General features: G+C 35.1%; 2 protein-coding genes and 1 long non-coding RNA gene across 5 annotated transcripts; 1 reads left to right on the top strand and 2 right to left on the bottom strand.

Moving 5' to 3' along the window:
- Positions 1-775: 775 nt before the first annotated feature.
- On the bottom strand, positions 776-6,285 carry LOC113393868 (uncharacterized). Its single transcript, XR_010309759.1, has 4 exons — positions 6,190-6,285; positions 4,573-4,670; positions 2,681-2,839; positions 776-1,433 (listed from the first exon to the last, which is right to left on the bottom strand). It is a non-coding gene; the product is annotated as an uncharacterized LOC113393868 (long non-coding RNA).
- Positions 6,286-6,860: 575 nt separating this feature from the next.
- Smd1 (Small ribonucleoprotein particle protein SmD1) lies at positions 6,861-7,428 on the bottom strand. The gene has a single exon (XM_026630978.2). It carries the CDS (start codon positions 7,296-7,298, stop codon positions 6,921-6,923), a length of 378 nt encoding a protein of 125 aa, XP_026486763.1. The 5' UTR covers positions 7,299-7,428; the 3' UTR covers positions 6,861-6,920.
- Positions 7,429-7,582: 154 nt separating this feature from the next.
- Positions 7,583-17,294, top strand: LOC113393869 (uncharacterized). Of its 3 annotated transcripts, none has more exons than XM_026630975.2 (5): positions 7,583-7,699; positions 8,261-8,354; positions 8,659-8,832; positions 14,529-14,641; positions 15,198-15,277. In XM_026630975.2, exons 1-5 carry the CDS (start codon positions 7,595-7,597, stop codon positions 15,255-15,257), a joined length of 546 nt encoding a protein of 181 aa, XP_026486760.1. In that variant the 5' UTR covers positions 7,583-7,594; the 3' UTR covers positions 15,258-15,277. The 3 variants fall into 3 exon arrangements, with proteins under 3 accessions (XP_026486760.1, XP_064075834.1, XP_026486759.1); XM_064219764.1 differs by lacking the exons at positions 7,583-7,699; positions 15,198-15,277 and adding exons at positions 7,910-8,091; positions 17,180-17,294; XM_026630974.2 differs by lacking the exon at positions 7,583-7,699 and adding an exon at positions 7,910-8,091.
- Positions 17,295-17,866: the final 572 nt, after the last annotated feature.

The following is a 17,866-nucleotide window of genomic DNA, read 5'->3' as shown; positions in this document are numbered from 1 at the left end:
GAGACGAACCGACAATACATTGCTAAACCTAAAAATGACTTGACTCAGTTCAAAAAATTAAAATCGAAATATACTTTTCAAGTAGGCTTTTATAAGGACTTTTGATTCGTCATTTAACAAACTATATTAAGTGAAGCTACCACCGGAAGAACCGACAAGAAAATCAGTAGTTACTCTTTTTCAACATTTAAAAATACAGTCATGTTAGTTAAATACAATTATATATGTATGTAATTTATCCAGCCTGGAAGTCAAAAAGCATTAATTCCACGCTTTTTTATCATCTGTATAATCTTGTATTGAATAATATACCTTTTTTTGTGCAGGCGAAAAAAAAAAAACGTCAGCCGTTGAGGCATTACTACGTAACGATCAAAATGAAATCTTAGATTGATACATTACAATTAGTCCGGTCAGTTTCTTGCTCGATATCTTATTAACCATCAACGGAAGGTTAAAAATGTATAGGATCTAAAGTGTAGAGCGTAAATTAAGGAACAAAAAAGTATCTTAACATAACTCTCGTATCACGGCGCACAGCCAAGTTATCGCGCAAAAACGAAAATCAACCCTTTTTCAAGATGGCGCCGAACGCACATGGTAATTCAAGGTCGACATAACCAAAAATCGGCCTTCTCTGTTCATTTGCATTTCTAAATGTATATAATGACTGGATTAAATCGAGTGCATCACGTAAGGGACAGGCCTTACCACACGTATCATTCATAATTTAACTATAAGCCACTAAATATAACAACTCAATTGAAACAGCGACGATAAATAAAATCTTTATTATTGCATAAATGTCTTAATAAATAATAAATTCGGAAAGTTGTACTTTCTGATCAAACAAAATCAATTTAAAATAAGGTTTTAATGAAAAAAACTTTGACAGTTAGTATTTGACACAAATTAAACGAAAACTGTTGATGTTATCTGTGGCAAAATCAATCCGTAGACACCATTGGCTCATGATCCATAGATGCGTAGGTATTGTAACTGCTCATAGAAAAATTACTCGTATTAGGATTATTTAAGGTATTCACTGAATTCGATGAGCTATTCTCTCTAGACGTTCTCGCGGCATTTTTACTTTCCTGCACTTCAATCATCCTTTCATTTGATAGTAATTTATTTATCGGGTCAATATCAGAGTCCATTCCAGTATTTTTATCTATGACATCAACACAATGATTGATATTTTTTATTCCATTGGTCGATATTTTTTGTCCATGCGTTTTCGTTCGACTTTTTTCGAATTTTTCCCTTTTTTTTACACGAGATTTGGAATCTCGTTGGTGCTTTCTTCTTGAAGATTTCGCATTGCATCGAGGTTGTATATTCAATTTACGGAGTTTTTTTAATTGTTTTAATTTGATACAAGCTTTGCATTTGGGATCGAAGGATGATATTTTCTTCCCGTTCATTTTTACCTGAAATGAACAACATAAATATTAGTCTTTCGTCTTTTTCATTTAATGCACTCATACACAGCCTTCTGGATTCCTGTAAAATATATAAATCAGAATCAAAGACATTGAAATTATCCCATAGACAATTACTACCTTTTATCTAGTTAATTCTTATAATATAGATACGAAAATTTATATGAACTTGTTCATGAATCGCAAAAAACTGGACATCTTCCAATGAAATTTGGTCGATAACGTCTTGGAGGATGGGCCACTACATGATAAGTGGGCACTTTTCCAATAGACATATACGTGGCATTGTTAGACAAGTAATGCCATACTTCTGTATGTTACATATAATATGTTATATCTATGTATTTTCATGCACATACATAATTACATTTTAACATAATCCGTATGGAACTTAGTCATTTTTATAAATTCCAACTATTAGTCTAACTATTGGGTTACCAAATGGCGTCAAAATTTATAAGAATCGGTCGTTTATTAAAATGCTTCCAATATAATATCCCATCGCATCTATCCCATGGCTAAACAACCATCCAATTTCTAATTTATTTCCGTCTAGCCACCCGTCCTTACACGGGTACTAAATACAACTTCTAGTTTGAAGATCAAGCATAAAAACAAACATTCTTCTATTTTTCGGACCAGTAACGTTCAAGTTTAGCTTTCTCTACTAAATACAGGTATAACATTTAAACCTTCCTCTTGAATCACACTGTTCATTGATGAAAACTGCATTAAAATCAGTTGAGGAGTTGAAAAGATCTAAGGGAACAGACGGCGGGAAGCGACTTTGTTTTCTTACTGTTTTCAATCATTTGAAAAATAATGTAAACGCGAAAGTAACTTCCTCTTTTTAAACTGCTTTACCAATTTAGATGAAATTTGATTTGGAGATATTTTGATGCCCGCGAAATAAAAATTTTAATTCACTTCTCGTTGGGATACATTTGTTGGTGACGGTTCAGCTAGTTTAATATAACTTTAACTTTAATTATCCGACATCATTTTGTATCTCAAATATATAAAAGGAATAACTGCCGAGTTTTACCGAGACCGACTGAAACGACGGTGAAGGAAAACATCCCGAGGAATACATGTGACGTATGAGAATCTGCCAGATTTTTTTACCAAAACTTACCGGAACAGCATGCTGGAGTAAGCTCCCAAGCTCATCCACAAAAAAGAGAGGTCTTAGCCCACCAGCAATTTACTTTACTCACAGCTTCGTATTTTATTACCTGTTTCACCGATCGACGTCTGTCCAGCTCATCTCTCAACTGGGGATAAGCGAGGTTGTGTTGATGTACTATTTTCATCCTGTCCACGCTCATTTTACCACCATTATCGTACCCCGATTGATGAGCTAGTCGGAATTGTTCCGCACTATTCAGATTCTTCTACGAAAGATTATTGATTATTAATATTATGTCATGTTAATGCCAAATTCACTATGTTTGAAAAAGTACTTCAAAATGTTGATTTTCCTAATAAAAAGCCACAAAATATATATTTCAGCATAATAAACAAGCTTTCTTGCCGTAAAATTAAATTAAATTTTAAACCGTTTTTTAACGCTGCCAGTCATTTTGATGACGTCAGATTGTTAAAAACAACAGACATGTCTGTACGACCGGTACTCATTCAACGTTAACACCTATAAATATTTGGTGTTTTTTGGGAACACAATGAATAACAATCGCTATTGTTGGAGTGTAATGTACAAATACTAGCATTAGAACACCAGAAAAGTTGTTTAACAAAGTGCCAGATGATATTGAAATGACAGTTTTTGCCTGTATGATGTAATACCATGCCGGCTCGTGTTTTAGGTTACGTGATATACAGACTAAAAATTACGACTTTTGATTTCAATATAATAAATTAATGATGCGCTTCTATGTCTAAATATCAATATAAGTATATTTCTACATATATTTTATTTTTTATCAAATATCATAATTTATTTTTCACTACCGTCATTACCCAATTTCTTCAAAATTCTCATATCTAAGAACGTATTGCACACCACCTTTAGACATTGGAACTGTGTAAAACATCAAGCTTTCCTTACATTGCCAATGGCCTACCAACCTTAAGAACTCAGTTATCACGACTTAAGTGCTTACACTGGCTGACTGCCTGCAATCCACAACTTGAGAACTACGAAGTTATATAACTCAGACTTAAGTGATCACTCTGACCAAAACTTGAGAACTAAGAATATAAATTGTGCCTAAGAAGCCATTATAGTTAAGGTCGGATTCGCTTCTGGAAACTTCAAAACAGTCGAGACTAATGTCCTCTTCGGTTCCAAATTAGTGATTGCATTGCTTGTTGCAGAATTTCATCTTTTACTTACTCTCATTTTTACAAACATCAATCGACAATAGTGAACAAACGTTCATCTACACTTTCCATTAGGTGAGATGGGAGACAAAAGCCTATACCAGTACATTGAAAAAAAATATATATATATGTGTGCCTGATAGTCACTCTCCTATATAGACCCTAGCTTCAACAGTACAGCCACTCAGTATATAGTTTTAAATAATTATAAGAATTACGTAAATACGGCGCTGAAGGCGCCGGAATATCCCCTAAAAAACCAGCGGTACCCATTCATTATTTTTAGGTGGACATCACGGGATCGCTTGCGCATGCTACCGTGACGTCCCGACTGTTGGCCCACCGTTGTGAGCAATTTTGATAGCAACTTCACCGAATATTTATGGAATACTAGTGGTCGCCGGTGGCTTCGCTCGCGTTTTAGGGGGTTGGTTGTTATGTGTTAGTCAAAAAAATCCTATGTAGCCTATGTCCTTCCTTGGAGTTCAATTCTGCTTCATACCAAATTTCATCAAATTGGGTTCATTGGTTTGGCAGTGAAAGAGCGACAGACAAACAGACAGACTACAGTTACTTTCACATTTATAATATTAAGTATAGAAGTATAGATTATAGACTATAAAAGCTAACGACCAATGATATCGGGTCTATTAAATGTCAAAGCTTTTCATTTGTTTTCACACCTGTGGTTGGAATAGACTATAGACAATTCCAACTTACATTGCACGCACACATTAAATATATAATGTAAGGAAACTATTTTATATAATAGTCAAAGATTTACTTGTGTTGGTTTCAAATTTTTCATCGGTCGAGGACCATCATCCATAACGTCCAAACTATCCGCAGGTTGCGTTTTCAAATCGATGTCAAAATGATTCTCTAAATAAAGTAAATAAATATTTAATTTCAAATTAATCTTCTGAAGTATTTAGGTGTTCAATTGAGCGGACCTTATAGACCTTATGGACCTTATAGACACGGGACAGCACCATTATGATGGTGTTTAATGTGAGCCCTCGGTACTTAACCCATTTTTGTTTTTTAATTATTATGATCGACAATTTTTTCTATTACATTAGCAGTCTGTAAATTTCCCACTGCTGGGCTTTCGTTGAAATTAGACACATGCAGGTTTCCTCACGATGTTTTCCTTCAACGCCGAGCACGAGATGAATTATAAACACAAATTAAGCACATGAAAATTCAGCAGTGCCTGCCTGGGTTTGAACCCGAAATCATCGGTAAAGATGCACACGTTCCAACCACTGAGCCATCTCGACTCTGCTTTTCTTACATTATAGTAGGTACCAATAATTTCTGATAGAATCTTAAATTATTAGTAATGCTTATTTTAAAAATATAAAAAAAAAAGTAATTTTCTATGACATCCTATTTTATGAAAGTATCTATATTTTTAACAGTATAACAAACTCCAGAAGGATGTTAGTGAGTGGGTTATATGTGTATGCCCTTGTAATAATAAATATACATAAAGAGTATTAATTTTTGTACATAATCGAAGCTGGAAGCTCTTTCTGATAATATAATAAAAACTTATATAGACAATTATTGCTTTTTTTTTAAATAATAAGACATTGTTCCTAAAAAATTGTAATATCTAAAATGTAAAGAAATATTAAAATTTAAATTTACTATACCATTTAAAATGCATTTTTTTTTTGGCTTTTATTTGAGCCAAAAAGGCACAGATTAAATGTCATTGTATCTGTTATCTCTAAATGGCCCATTGCTTGCAAAGAACTTCCAGGTCCATAAATAAATATGTCGATTTTATTCAACACATCCAGCGTTCCTCACAATATATTCCCTAACCACTGGGCATGAGATAAATTATAAAAACTATCTAGTCCATCAAAACTGATTACCGAGGTTTGAATTCACAATTATCAATCAACATTCACATATTCTAGCCGGTGTCACCTCCTCATTTATTTATGTGGTTAGTTGTACTTTTAAAACCAGGCAAGCTACTGACATTTTTAAATACCAATATGTTGTCATGCAGTGTACCCACTTTCGGTATTATGTTAGAAATTATGGTTAGTGAATGTGTCACAACAAATATAAGCAGAAACCATATATATTTATTTATAATACCAATTATTGCTGCATGATGTTGTAGACACCACAACTATAATATAATTAATTTTATTTTTAAATGTTTGTCTGGCTTCAAACAATGGTTTGCATTGTTAAAAGAATCCCATTACAAGTAAAACTAATCCGTTCATGAGAGGATATTAACAGAATAAATGGCATTTTTAATTATTACATAAAATAAATTGATTCAAGTATGACATTTATTTACTCATTGGCCCAAAAAATGGTATTAAAAAAAAACCTTAAACAATGAACTAGCTTTTGAAATATCACTTACCATATGATTATTAATTTTTGATTTAAAATTACCATCAATTTCTCTTAATTACTGTTATATATTTTTTTTAATTTTACCAATAAATTTATCTACTAATTTCACTACACCATTTTTTACTAAGCTGTCAAATTATGTCAACTGTTTTTTTTTTTTTGTTATAGAATATTTTTGTTTTAAAGGCACAGGTTAGTGGTTGAAAGGTATTTCTTTATTAATAAGGTCTTATTTGTGTTATATTTATTTATAAATATATGTTTTACAAAAATGTTGTAAATTATTGTACACTTTTTAAAAATTTGGACACAAAATTTCCTTAAACTATTGAATCTTAAACTATGGTTATTTTTTTAAGTATTTTTTTTCTTACCAAGTCCTTTACCAAAAAAAGTAACTCTCTTTCCTATCAAAAAGGTTTTTATAAATCTATCACGAAATAAATTATATAGTCGTTTCTTCGTTAAGACATTGGAAAGAATTTTCTTGATAAGTAAACTCTAAGCTATTAATTTGTATTTTAAAATGTTCTTACAGTCTTATATACACGATGGAAAAAGCTTGGCATAAATTTTAACTATCTGACTTTTAATGAACTTTATTGAATGTGTTAAGTTTACAAGTTACCTTATGATTTGACTTGATTTATACAGCCCACTGTATTAAAAATAAAACACTTTTACGAAGTAATATACTGTAATCACATATGAAACTTATGAACTAGAGAACACTGGAAATTATCGACGTCCACGACCGCGGCCTCCACGACCTCCTCTTGGTCCTCCACGACCACCTCGGCCTCTTCCTCTACCGCCTCTCGTACTGCCGCGCGGGAACCCTTCTCGTTTACCCTTACCCTTGGGTGCATCATCAATAAGTAACGTCTCCAAAGGTAAACTGTCCGGAAGGAGGTAATATCTAATATTGTTTCCGCGTATACTCAAAGTTTCTAACTGCAACTCCTCTTTGTTTTTTAATGTTACTTTGACTGCTTTAAGATGTGTGTTCATCGCTACATCAACACCGGTGATGGTACCATGAACAACACTACCGTTCTTTAGTTCGATCGTGACCGTCTCATGACTCAATTTCATCAAAAATCTTACTAATTTCATGTTTATTCTTTGGTCGTTTTTATATTTTTAATGAAAACAAAACTAGCGTCGCTTTACAGATCTTAACCTCAAAACGTCTACCAAAACTCCAAACAAAATATGGCGGTTTATGAGTGTTGCCAACTTGATTTTTAATATTCACATAGCAGAGATTAACCAATAACCATAGATTAAAAAAAATTAAACCCTGGCTGAAAATAACTTTATTTAAATCAAAACAAATTATGTCGAATTAAACAAAGTGATTAAAATAAAGTAATTGAAAAGAAAAGTATCGAATTTTCCTAAAAATAATCATGAATCTAGATCTTATACTTGATGAAAGAGAAGTAGACGTTGATGTGGAAGAAAAAGGACAAGAAAAAACTGTTTGTGCTCGACTAATCTTTACGAAAGAACAGGTTTTACTACTTATTTTAATATTTATATTCATTTATCATTTTTTTAGTTATTTTTAATTTAGTAGTAGAACCAAAAAAAACAATAACACTGCTTAGCCATTTTTGTATTGATTTTATTTCACAAAATATATTTGAAACATGTACCTAATTAATTAATAAATTAAAAATAATAATCGCGATGGCTTTCTAAAGAATAAAAATTCTTAATAACAACGGCCTTTTAATCAATACTGTTGTTAAGGTAATAAACAAAACAAGTAAAGCTTAAAATGGAAGACGCACTTTTAGATTTATCAATTACAGCTGAAATATCCGAAAAAGATATAGAAGATATACAACAAAAAATTAAACACAAAACAGTCGAAGCTCGCTTTATATTAACTGAAGCGCAGGTGAATAGAATTTCGCTTAACATAATTTTTTAGGCATAGATAATGAATACAAGTATTAATTTTCGGTTTAAGCGAAAGATGTTTTTAAGTTAAATAAATAGAACTACTTATTATAAAAAATATTTAAATCAATCTAATTATCGTACTATAAAATATGTTTTTTTTTTAGAAAGAAGATCTTCACGAAGCTTTCGATTTACTAGATTTTAACGGTGAAGGTAAAATAAAAGCAGAAGATTTTCGAGTAGCAATAAAAGCTTTAGGTAATAACAGCTACATTATTTTTTTTGCCTAATAGTAGGCTACCTATGGATACAAATTAGTTGGCCAGCAATGTTCACGAAAATAATAATCTTCCTTCGCGTGACATGTATTCTGAAATAAATGAAAATTAATTTGCTAAAATAAGGGAACCAACAATATCAAAATTAAACAATAACCCGGCCCCGCAATAAGCAAAGTCGGTCCTGCGAGTTCCAAATAATGTTTGAAATCAATAATAATTGCAGGAAAAACCATAATTGCTTATCTCCTATATCTGAGGGGTTATGATTTTTCTTTTCTTAGGCTATGAACCAACGAAAGAGGAACTTCAGAATATGATCAGTGGCGTTGACAAAGGACAAACCGGGAAGTTAAGTTTTGAAAATTTCGAAACCGCAATCATGCGGAAGGTCATGTCTGTCGACAGCGACGGCGACGTGATGAAAAGTTTTCGTCTTTTCGATGTTGATGATACTGGTAACATTTGTTTTTTTGTCCCACTTTCCAGTACCTCAATTTCTTGCTATGGAATTTCGGAGACGTCCTATATTCAAAGACAATATATAAATACATTTTTAATACCATTAATTTATTTATTTAGTATTTCTAAACTAAAAATCAAATTGCATGGGGTTTTGTCTTGATGGGAATCTTAAACTAATCGTTATTTTAACTATTTAATTTAATCTTCTGGTCTTCACATAACATAACATATACTGCCTGTAAATTTCCCACTGCCTGGCTGAGGCCTCCTCTCCCTTTGAGGAGAAGGTTTGGAGCATATTCCACCACGCTGTTCCAATGCGGGTTGGGTTGGTGGAATACACATGTGGCAGAATTTCGTTGAAATTAGACACATGCAGGTTTCCTCACGATGTTTTCTTTCACCGCCGAGCACGGGATGAATTATAAACACAAATTAAGCACATGAAAATTCAGTGGTGCTTGTCTGGGTTTGAACCCGAAATCATCGGTTAAGATGTACGCGTTCTAACCACTGGGCCATCTCAGCTCCCTCTCGTCTTTAATAAGAGGTAATAAATAGAACCGTTTTTCCCCCGAAGGGTAAAAAACGGATATTTAGGTTTCAGCAGTAGCTTGAACCACAATTGAGATCAACGCTTCAATATTCGCCAACAACATCTGCTATCTCACTCTTTCTTCAGGTGAATCATGATGCCATTGTTATACCTGTCTTTGTCTTGCACTTGACAGACAACGCGCGGCGGCCATTTGCTTCACGGCCCTGAAGTGTGGTAATTAGAATAAACAACAAATTATTAGTGCTAAATTGATGAGAAGTTTTGACTCAATATATGTGGGTTGCGACCCGCTTTTGGCTTTATTTCTCTAAAATAATGACGAAAAAAAGTATTTTTTGAACGCCAATTACCCCTTTTTAGAATTTCGTCAATTTTATACTGATTACTAACCCAGTTGTTAGTAGCAACTGCTGCTCTAAAGCTACCTGCCGATGTGTAAATGCCTGCTTCTTTGAATAATGTTCTTAGCCACCCCGCAATTACTGTACGGGAGTTCCCCTTGTAGTAATAAATAAGCTACCTTTACACGCCGGGTTGCGACGTATTCTTGAGATTGAAATGGTTTTCTTCACCCAAAAGACGAGGTCAAGTCGACTATCAGTATTCATTACTCCTCTTTTAAGTAACCAACCTGATTGCCTGTATGATACAGAATCCGTTTTGGACCCGAATTTGGGCCAAAATATTAACTCAACTTTTATATCTTCGAATTCTTCACCTTCTATTGAAAGAAGTGTTAAATTATGTATTCTTCTGCCTGAAGCCAACAGAAGTAACGCGCTCGTGTGCCTCGATACAGCAAATTAACTATTATGGTCAAAACTAAATGTTTGTAAAAAGTTTAGAAGATCCTCTATTGCCCACGATATTGGCTTCTTAATCGGGGGACTACTCGCAAAGATACCTTTTAATACTTGCCTAACCAGAGGATGGGAGCTAAGCTCGTGCGATTTTGTAGGATTACCGAAGTTTGCTACAACTGACTTATGAACTGCTATAGTTCTGGGCGCTAGTTTCACAACTTTATAATGGTAGCATAGGTACCTAGCTAAATCTTGGTGTGGGATTGTCCACAGGAATATCAGATGTTCTAGCCCAACCGCACCATTTTGTCCAGGATGATCTAAGTAAGTAACTAAGTAAGTTTTAAGAGATGACGGTATCCAAGATGTCTCCAATACGTTCAATTCTTCTTCAGACCAGTTTTCTATTTGCTTGGACCAGCCCGAACCAGCCAAGCCGCCAATTCCAAGCGCTCTACTCCTTGCGGTGCACGATTCGTATGGAGATCTATCAAGTTCTTGCAAAGATCCGGGATTAATAATGGCGGCTTCTCTTTTCTCTGATTCCGCTTTCCAGAAGACTCTGTTCCAGTTGGGTGCTATGAGTATGTACCGCCCTTCCGACGTTTGTAAGTGCCTTAGTATTTGCGGAATTAGCGCTGGAGATGGGAAAATCCACCCCAGACTGTAGTTCCATGTTCTGCTGAAAGCGTCGCAAAACTGGCTCTCGGTGTCGGTCGAATCCTCGCTGACATAAGCCGGGACTACTGCCGATTTCCTTGAAGCAAAGAGATCTATATCCGGCGTTCCGAACGTCTGGAATATCCAGCAAGTTATTCTTTCGCTGAGGTGCCATTCTGGCAGCGCTCTCTCCCTCGAAAGCCTGTCTGCTATTCCATTGTATATGTCTGGAATATAGCGAGTTGTTAAGTGACAGTGCATCTGATCGCAAAATTCTAAGATCTTGGTTACCGCACTAGCACTTGGTTCAATAATCTTGTTGATTTGGTGCCCCCTTGTTTGTTTACATAAGCCACACTTGTTCGATTGTCCGACTGCACCATCAGCGTCTTCTGACAAATTTCGGGGCCCAACTCTTGAAGGACTTCGTAAACAGCCTACAATTATTTTAGATTGCTGTGCCACTTCCTTTGGGAATGGGTCCATTTCCCCCATAGATGACGACTGTTAGCGATAGCTCACCAACCTTCTCCCGCTGCATCTGTAGTTATGAAGATTGAAGGACTTGGATAATAGATCGGTGATGTCCTGTAAAGGTTTTCTAGCCACCACACCAATTGTTCCAAATCAGGATCCGGGATGGGATATTTGCAATGAGGACGTGCTTGCGATAGACTGCGGAATGATTTCTGAATTTGACGACAATGAAGTCGGCCCAGAGGAACTGTGAAAGACGCAAAGTTCAATCTCCCTAGCAATACTTTGGCATCGTGCCAACTCCATTGAGCCTTTCTCAGGAAATGCTGAATTAACTTTCGCAAGTGTTGAATCTTCATTCTCGACAGACTTTTGGAGTTTAGGTTTGTGTTCCAGATAATGCCGAGATATTCTATGATAGTTGAATCTATTGCCGATGGCTTCGCTTGATTGACCTGCCAACCCAGACTCTTTAGGTACTCCGCAGCATATGTCGTTTGTTGTTCCAGAACTAGTGCCTTCCTCCTTCCTCCTCAAAAACATTCATAAAAGGAATCCTGATTGGCGAGTACTCACTGGTAAGGCTTGGATTTGTAGCATCTTCTCTAATTCCTTCGACATCTCTGGAGAGGGTTTTGTTTGATACTTTCTGTCCTTTGCACGGGAAAATTTTGTTATTGGGGGAATGCGCTTGAACGGGATTTTGTAGCCATTTAAAATTTTTAAAAGATTTATTGATACTTTTTCCCAACGGTTTACAAAACTTTTCAGACACCCCGCAGTAAAGGAGTCACTTTCGATCCCCTGCTTCCTTTTTCCCCAAGTATGTTTTAGAGGTGAAGGGTTTTTGATTGCGCCCTTTTCCTTCGCCTTCATGTCCTCTATTGTATGAGGGATTTCTTTTCGTTGTATTTCGCGCATTACGAAAGCGGGGTTGTGTAATTTGGTAGCTTCTAGTCTTTGACTCCTGAGATACCTGAGGCTTCCTTTTCTGAAATGGCTTCTTATTGGTAGGAAATAACTTATGAGTACCACCTAGCTCTTTTACTACCTCCGTAAGAGATTTTCCAACAGAATATCCCGGAAGGCCTTATTAGAAGGCTTGTATACCTCCCTCCTTTCCTTAATCACCTCTGCGCGCCGCCCGCAAACGTATTGCAAAAGGTCATCAGAGTTCTTTCTAAATTCCGAGTCTGCTGCAACGAAATCTCGACCAACAATATTTTTAACGTCCGTTGGCAAACTCTCTAAAAGCTTTTGGAATATTAACCTCTGCTGAATAAGGCCATTCGTAATGGCTCCCAAGGTCAACTCAGCTCTTTCCAATATCTCCACAGACTTCCAAGTTGGAGCTATTCCTGCCAAAACATTATTTGGTTTTAGCGAAGTGAAAACCGATATTGCCCGAAACTTTTTCTGAACGTCAGCATACCTAACATAACCCCAACCATGCTCACATAGCCTCTGGCAGCTTATCCCAATCTTCGCAGCTAATGGATCTGCCTTCGCAATCTTTGGTTCCGTCTCTGAGGTGGTTGGTGTAAAATCGAAAGCTGTGTCGGTAGTGCTTAGCTTGTTTTGTGATAAGGCTGCTAGTTCTCTATGTGCAACGGCAATCTTCCTCCGAAGCTCTGATTCTATAGGTTCCCCGTTATTTTCCACATGAGAAGAGACCTCTGGTTCCTGCTCTTCTCGATTGCGAATCCCTTCCTCAGACCGAGTACTGTCCGGAATCGAATCGTAGGACTTAAGTTCATCGACACAAGAATGGTACAGGAGTCGTAACAGAATTTTGTTGCTGATTTGAAATTATTGTTTCAATGTTCTTATTCTGTTCCGATTGCATGGTAAGCATTTTTTTTTTATCGTTGTCCAATACATTATACTAATTTACACTTTTCTTTTTTTTTTGCACGTTAAGTACCACGAAAACCTCACGGGTTTATCTGGGTACAGAGAGCGTTAAAAAGTAGCATTTGCTGGTTGAGCTCCGAAGCGAGCAAATGTTCATTACTGCCTTGAATCGGCGTAGTATGAGATTCCGATTGAATAGGTGAATTTAAAGAGCTCGTGCGAGTTAGACGCTTTGTTTGATTGTGATGTATTTCCCCAGAAATTTCAGCTATTCTTTTCCTACTTGTTGAGGGACTGACATTGGATGGACTAAGACGCTCTAGTTCCTCCGAGGCCTCTCTTCTTTTTGTGATTTTTGGTTAAGTTCTCTGACAGTGTTCATAAATTCGTCATAGGATGGGGAATGTATTTTCTCCATTATGTTGTGTGGTGAATAAAGAAGAGCTCTTCCCAGAGGCGAATTCAGGATAGACACCCGAATAGCTCTATATGATCGCTCTGATAATGAAGTAGCTGATGGGTTAAATGCGCGCGCAAGTGTGGGTATGGAAATTCGGAGTTTCGCTTATATTGTTGGATGAACTATATTACTTCCAAACAGATCCTCAAACGTGTAATTGTGCACCTTCCAATTTCTCCAATTACTCGGAAAATTTTCATCAATTGAAGCCACAATTGCCGATAAGATTTCTTGATTGACTTCTTCACAGGGTGTTATAGCGAGATTTCCCATCGTTGTAAGCGCCATTGTCTAAAACATAAATAAATTAATTTGTAATTTAGCAAATTCGACTGGTTAAAGCGTGCGCCAGACGTCTCATAAGGTGCCACTTCTGAACTGAGACGACGTCGGGCACCCAGACGATGTCGCCTGAACTAGGCCGACGTCGCCCGAAAAGAGGCAATGTCGCCTTAACTGAGATGACGTCGTCTGAAGTGAGGCGACGACAGCCCCGAGGCGACACGATGGCATCACACTCGCCGTGTATGAGACAAGCTCGAGAGCGTTGAATTTCAGTCGTCGCTGGTCCTTAAGGAGTCGAGCGGTAGAGTATCGACATTGGGCTCAAAAGCGCCGAACGGATAAAACGGTAAAAATACTCACTCGCAATTTACATTACTGGTGTTGATCTTACGAATATCAAAAGCGTACTGAAGCAAATGGCCGCCGCGCGTTGCCTGTCAAGTGCAAGACAAAGACAGGTATAACAATGGCATCATGATTCACCTGAAGAAAGAGTGAGATAGCAAATTATTTGGCGAATATTGAAGCGTTGATCTCAATTGTGGTTCAAGCGTAGGCTCGAACACCTAAATAAATAATGATTTTCGATAGGGTTTATAAGTTTTGAGAACTTAAAATACGTAACACAAATATTGGCAGAAAATTTAACTGATGAAGAAATAGAAGAAATGATAGATGACGCCGATAAGGATTTTGACGGATACGTGAGTTTGTTTAAATTTTATAATGATGACTACAATATCTTATATTATCAATTTATTATAACATTTATAAGTCTGTCAACTGCCTTGCTATCGCATCACGAGGTAACGGGCAAAGATATACTCAGTACATATTAGCTTGGCCTCTACCTCGAAGAGTGTATAGCTTAATCCAATCACAGGAGTTAAGACAAACGACTTTGACATTGAACTTATCCAAAGAATGAGTTAAAGTTCATGTCGTGAATAATCTATGTATTTCATTATGGATTCGTAAAAAATCTGACTGACAACATTTTGGGCTATTTAACGCAGCATCAGCATTTTTGCTGCCATATTAAACAAAAAAAAGAGAAATTAAACTGTTATGAATATTTTATGTACACAGTTTTAATACATCTATTAAATTTTTGCTAACGATTCACAGTAACAACCAGACTATTGAACCAATCGTGTGATCTAAACTAACTCTCCTTTTTATGCAAAAGCAACGTTAAAGTTATAAGGTTTTAACATATGTCCAGTAAAATATTTAAAATAATATCTCTATTTTTTTCAGATCTCAGTTCAAGAATTTATGAAAATGATAAGAAACTCCGTTAATATTGTAACTCCTTGAATAATATACGATGTTTTTTTTAACAGACTTTTGTGTTTAAATCAAATGTCGATAAAAACGAATATGAATATACATTTAGTTCAGTTGTTGGTGTGTAAATAAAAAACTCACCAAACGAAACTGAACTCACCTTACCTTAGCGATATGCTCTAATCTAAAGCCGGCGCCAGACATGCGCTCACAGAAGTACTCACTTCTTTGAAGACTATACTTATATATTTGTTCACATATTGTTGTACATGCCAGATATGTGTTCAAAGTTTTGATCACTCCTTTGAGTTCCATATGTCTGCTTGCATCAATGCTACAAACTCTCGCTCTCGTTATCCTCTCCATCGTTAGTTTGTTTACCCACAAATTATATAGGTTTGCGCACGACAGCTCTCAATGGTGACGCTCGCGCAACTCGGCTTCGCACAAGTGTGGCACGCACACAAACATTCGAACTTTGATCCCTTTGATATGCTTGTGTGAAAACCGACACGGAACACTACACTAATACAAATATCCATACTCGTTTATTACTGACCAATATTAAATAAATCAAAACCCACTTTCCTCTAATTGTTTGAAAGCACGTTATACGTCTAGAAAGGCTTATAAGGCTTAGAAGGTAGGTTACACGTTTTCTTTTCTTTCAAATGTTTTAAAAATGTATAAAAAATAAGTTTTGCTAAAATAAAATCTTTAACATATTATTTTAAATATTTGTCATACAGTATAAACTTCATTATCTGTGCTCAACTAGTCAATAACACAATTGTTATCTGTGGAGTTGGACTGTTTTTATTTGAATTTTGAAGTTCGTTTGTGTTTGAAATATTAAAAAATATTGGACTTTAATACTGTTGGATACGAATTTACATGTGAAGTGTATTAATTATCAAGTATTCCATGAATAAAATATGATTTAAAGCTATTAAGAGACAAGACAAGAGAAATATGAAAATGGGTAGGTTATCAACAAGTATTTGCTTGTTTTTCTACATACCGTTTTATAAAATCAGAGGAGTTTTAAAAACTGCGATTAGAACTTGCCAACTCGATTAAACAGACGCCTAACATTAAACTGTTGTTAAAAGTTATGTATTTATATCTAAAGCACGAAGAAACAGAAACCCAAGCTTATTATTTTACGGGGGTTCGTTTTGAATCCTGGGAACTCGCTTTTAGGGGATGAGGATGTTATGTTTGGTAGATACTTTTTCTTAAATCATAACAATGCCACTGACATAACAAAATAATCGAGATTTTAAAGTGAATTAATGCATTGATGCCTTTTAAAGTTATATATAACAGTATCAATATAATTTTATTTAATTTTGAAAACTTAGAACATACATTATTTTCCTTACAGTACATGAAATATTAGAACTAGAGAGGTATATATTTAGAGACCTGTGCATTAAGGTAATCATCAAAAACAATGTCAGTTATTTTCTCTTTGAATATTTGTGTCAATATTTTTATCATGTTTATGTCATTTACTATAGTATATTTCTTTATATATTATATGTCCATACATATGTACCTAGCTGAACAGGTGTTTTTGATGATATATTGGATCACAGAAGCAGCGATCGGGACATCAACAAAATTCTTATGTCCTGATAAATTCTAGACGGGCAGGTAGTATAGTGTAATATTAAGACAGTGATTTTTTTTTTATAGATAACTATGTAAATTTCTTTTAAAATACAATAGGCAAATGAGACATCTCATACTGGTTTTATAATGGATATTACCTATATATATATGCATCTGTACCTGTACCTATTATATACTATAGAGAAATATTTTGTCAAGTGTTTTTGGGGGGTCTGTGCTTGCTGCTGAAGTGGAAAATGTTAATCTATATAGCATTGACATAGATATATATGACATTTCTTAGTTTATTTAAAATAATATGGTTTTAATTTCAGAAACTGATGAAATGTCCTTAGAAGATAAATGTGAGCATCTTCTGAATGTAGTTGTGGAGTCCCGTAAGAGGTTCGGTAAAATGTGTATTGATTACGAACAAAAAATGTCTCTTGTAGAAAATAAAATGCTTAATTTGCAAATAGAAACAATATCAAACTACCGTTTTAAGTCCAAAAGTGCTATACCTAATATAAATATTGAAGATATGATGAAGGAAGTTGATGAGTTTAAGGATGAAATAACAAATAGTCAGAAAAGGGTTGATAATTTGAGACAGAATGTAAAGAACACTCAGAATGTTGTGCTGCAGCTGAAAGCGGACAGTGTGGGAAGGAAGCTGAGAAAACCTTTAACAGTGCAGGCGATGTTAACAGATGCTAAGAGTAAATTAAAAACTTAAAATGTTGTTTTATTTATTTAATTTGTGATTCTTAATAACACTGATAGATTAAAATGCCATTACTAGTACTTTAATAGTCATTCTTATATAATAAAAAGTATATTATCAAAAATTTTATTTTCTATTATTTTTGTTATAAAAGATTATAAACCGAAATTATCTTGATTCAAAATAAAGTTAATAGAATAGCGAATACCGATTCATTATGATCATGAACCAATAAAATATTATCTGTGGCAAAAATCCAGATTACATAAAATGGACGATAATAAATATTCATAGACAA

The sequence above is a fragment of the Vanessa tameamea genome, chromosome 29, assembly GCF_037043105.1.
Source record: "Vanessa tameamea isolate UH-Manoa-2023 chromosome 29, ilVanTame1 primary haplotype, whole genome shotgun sequence".
Taxonomy (NCBI): domain Eukaryota; kingdom Metazoa; phylum Arthropoda; class Insecta; order Lepidoptera; family Nymphalidae; genus Vanessa; species Vanessa tameamea.
The sequence above is the reverse complement of the archived record's forward strand: the minus strand, read 5'-3'. Positions and strand labels throughout refer to the sequence as shown.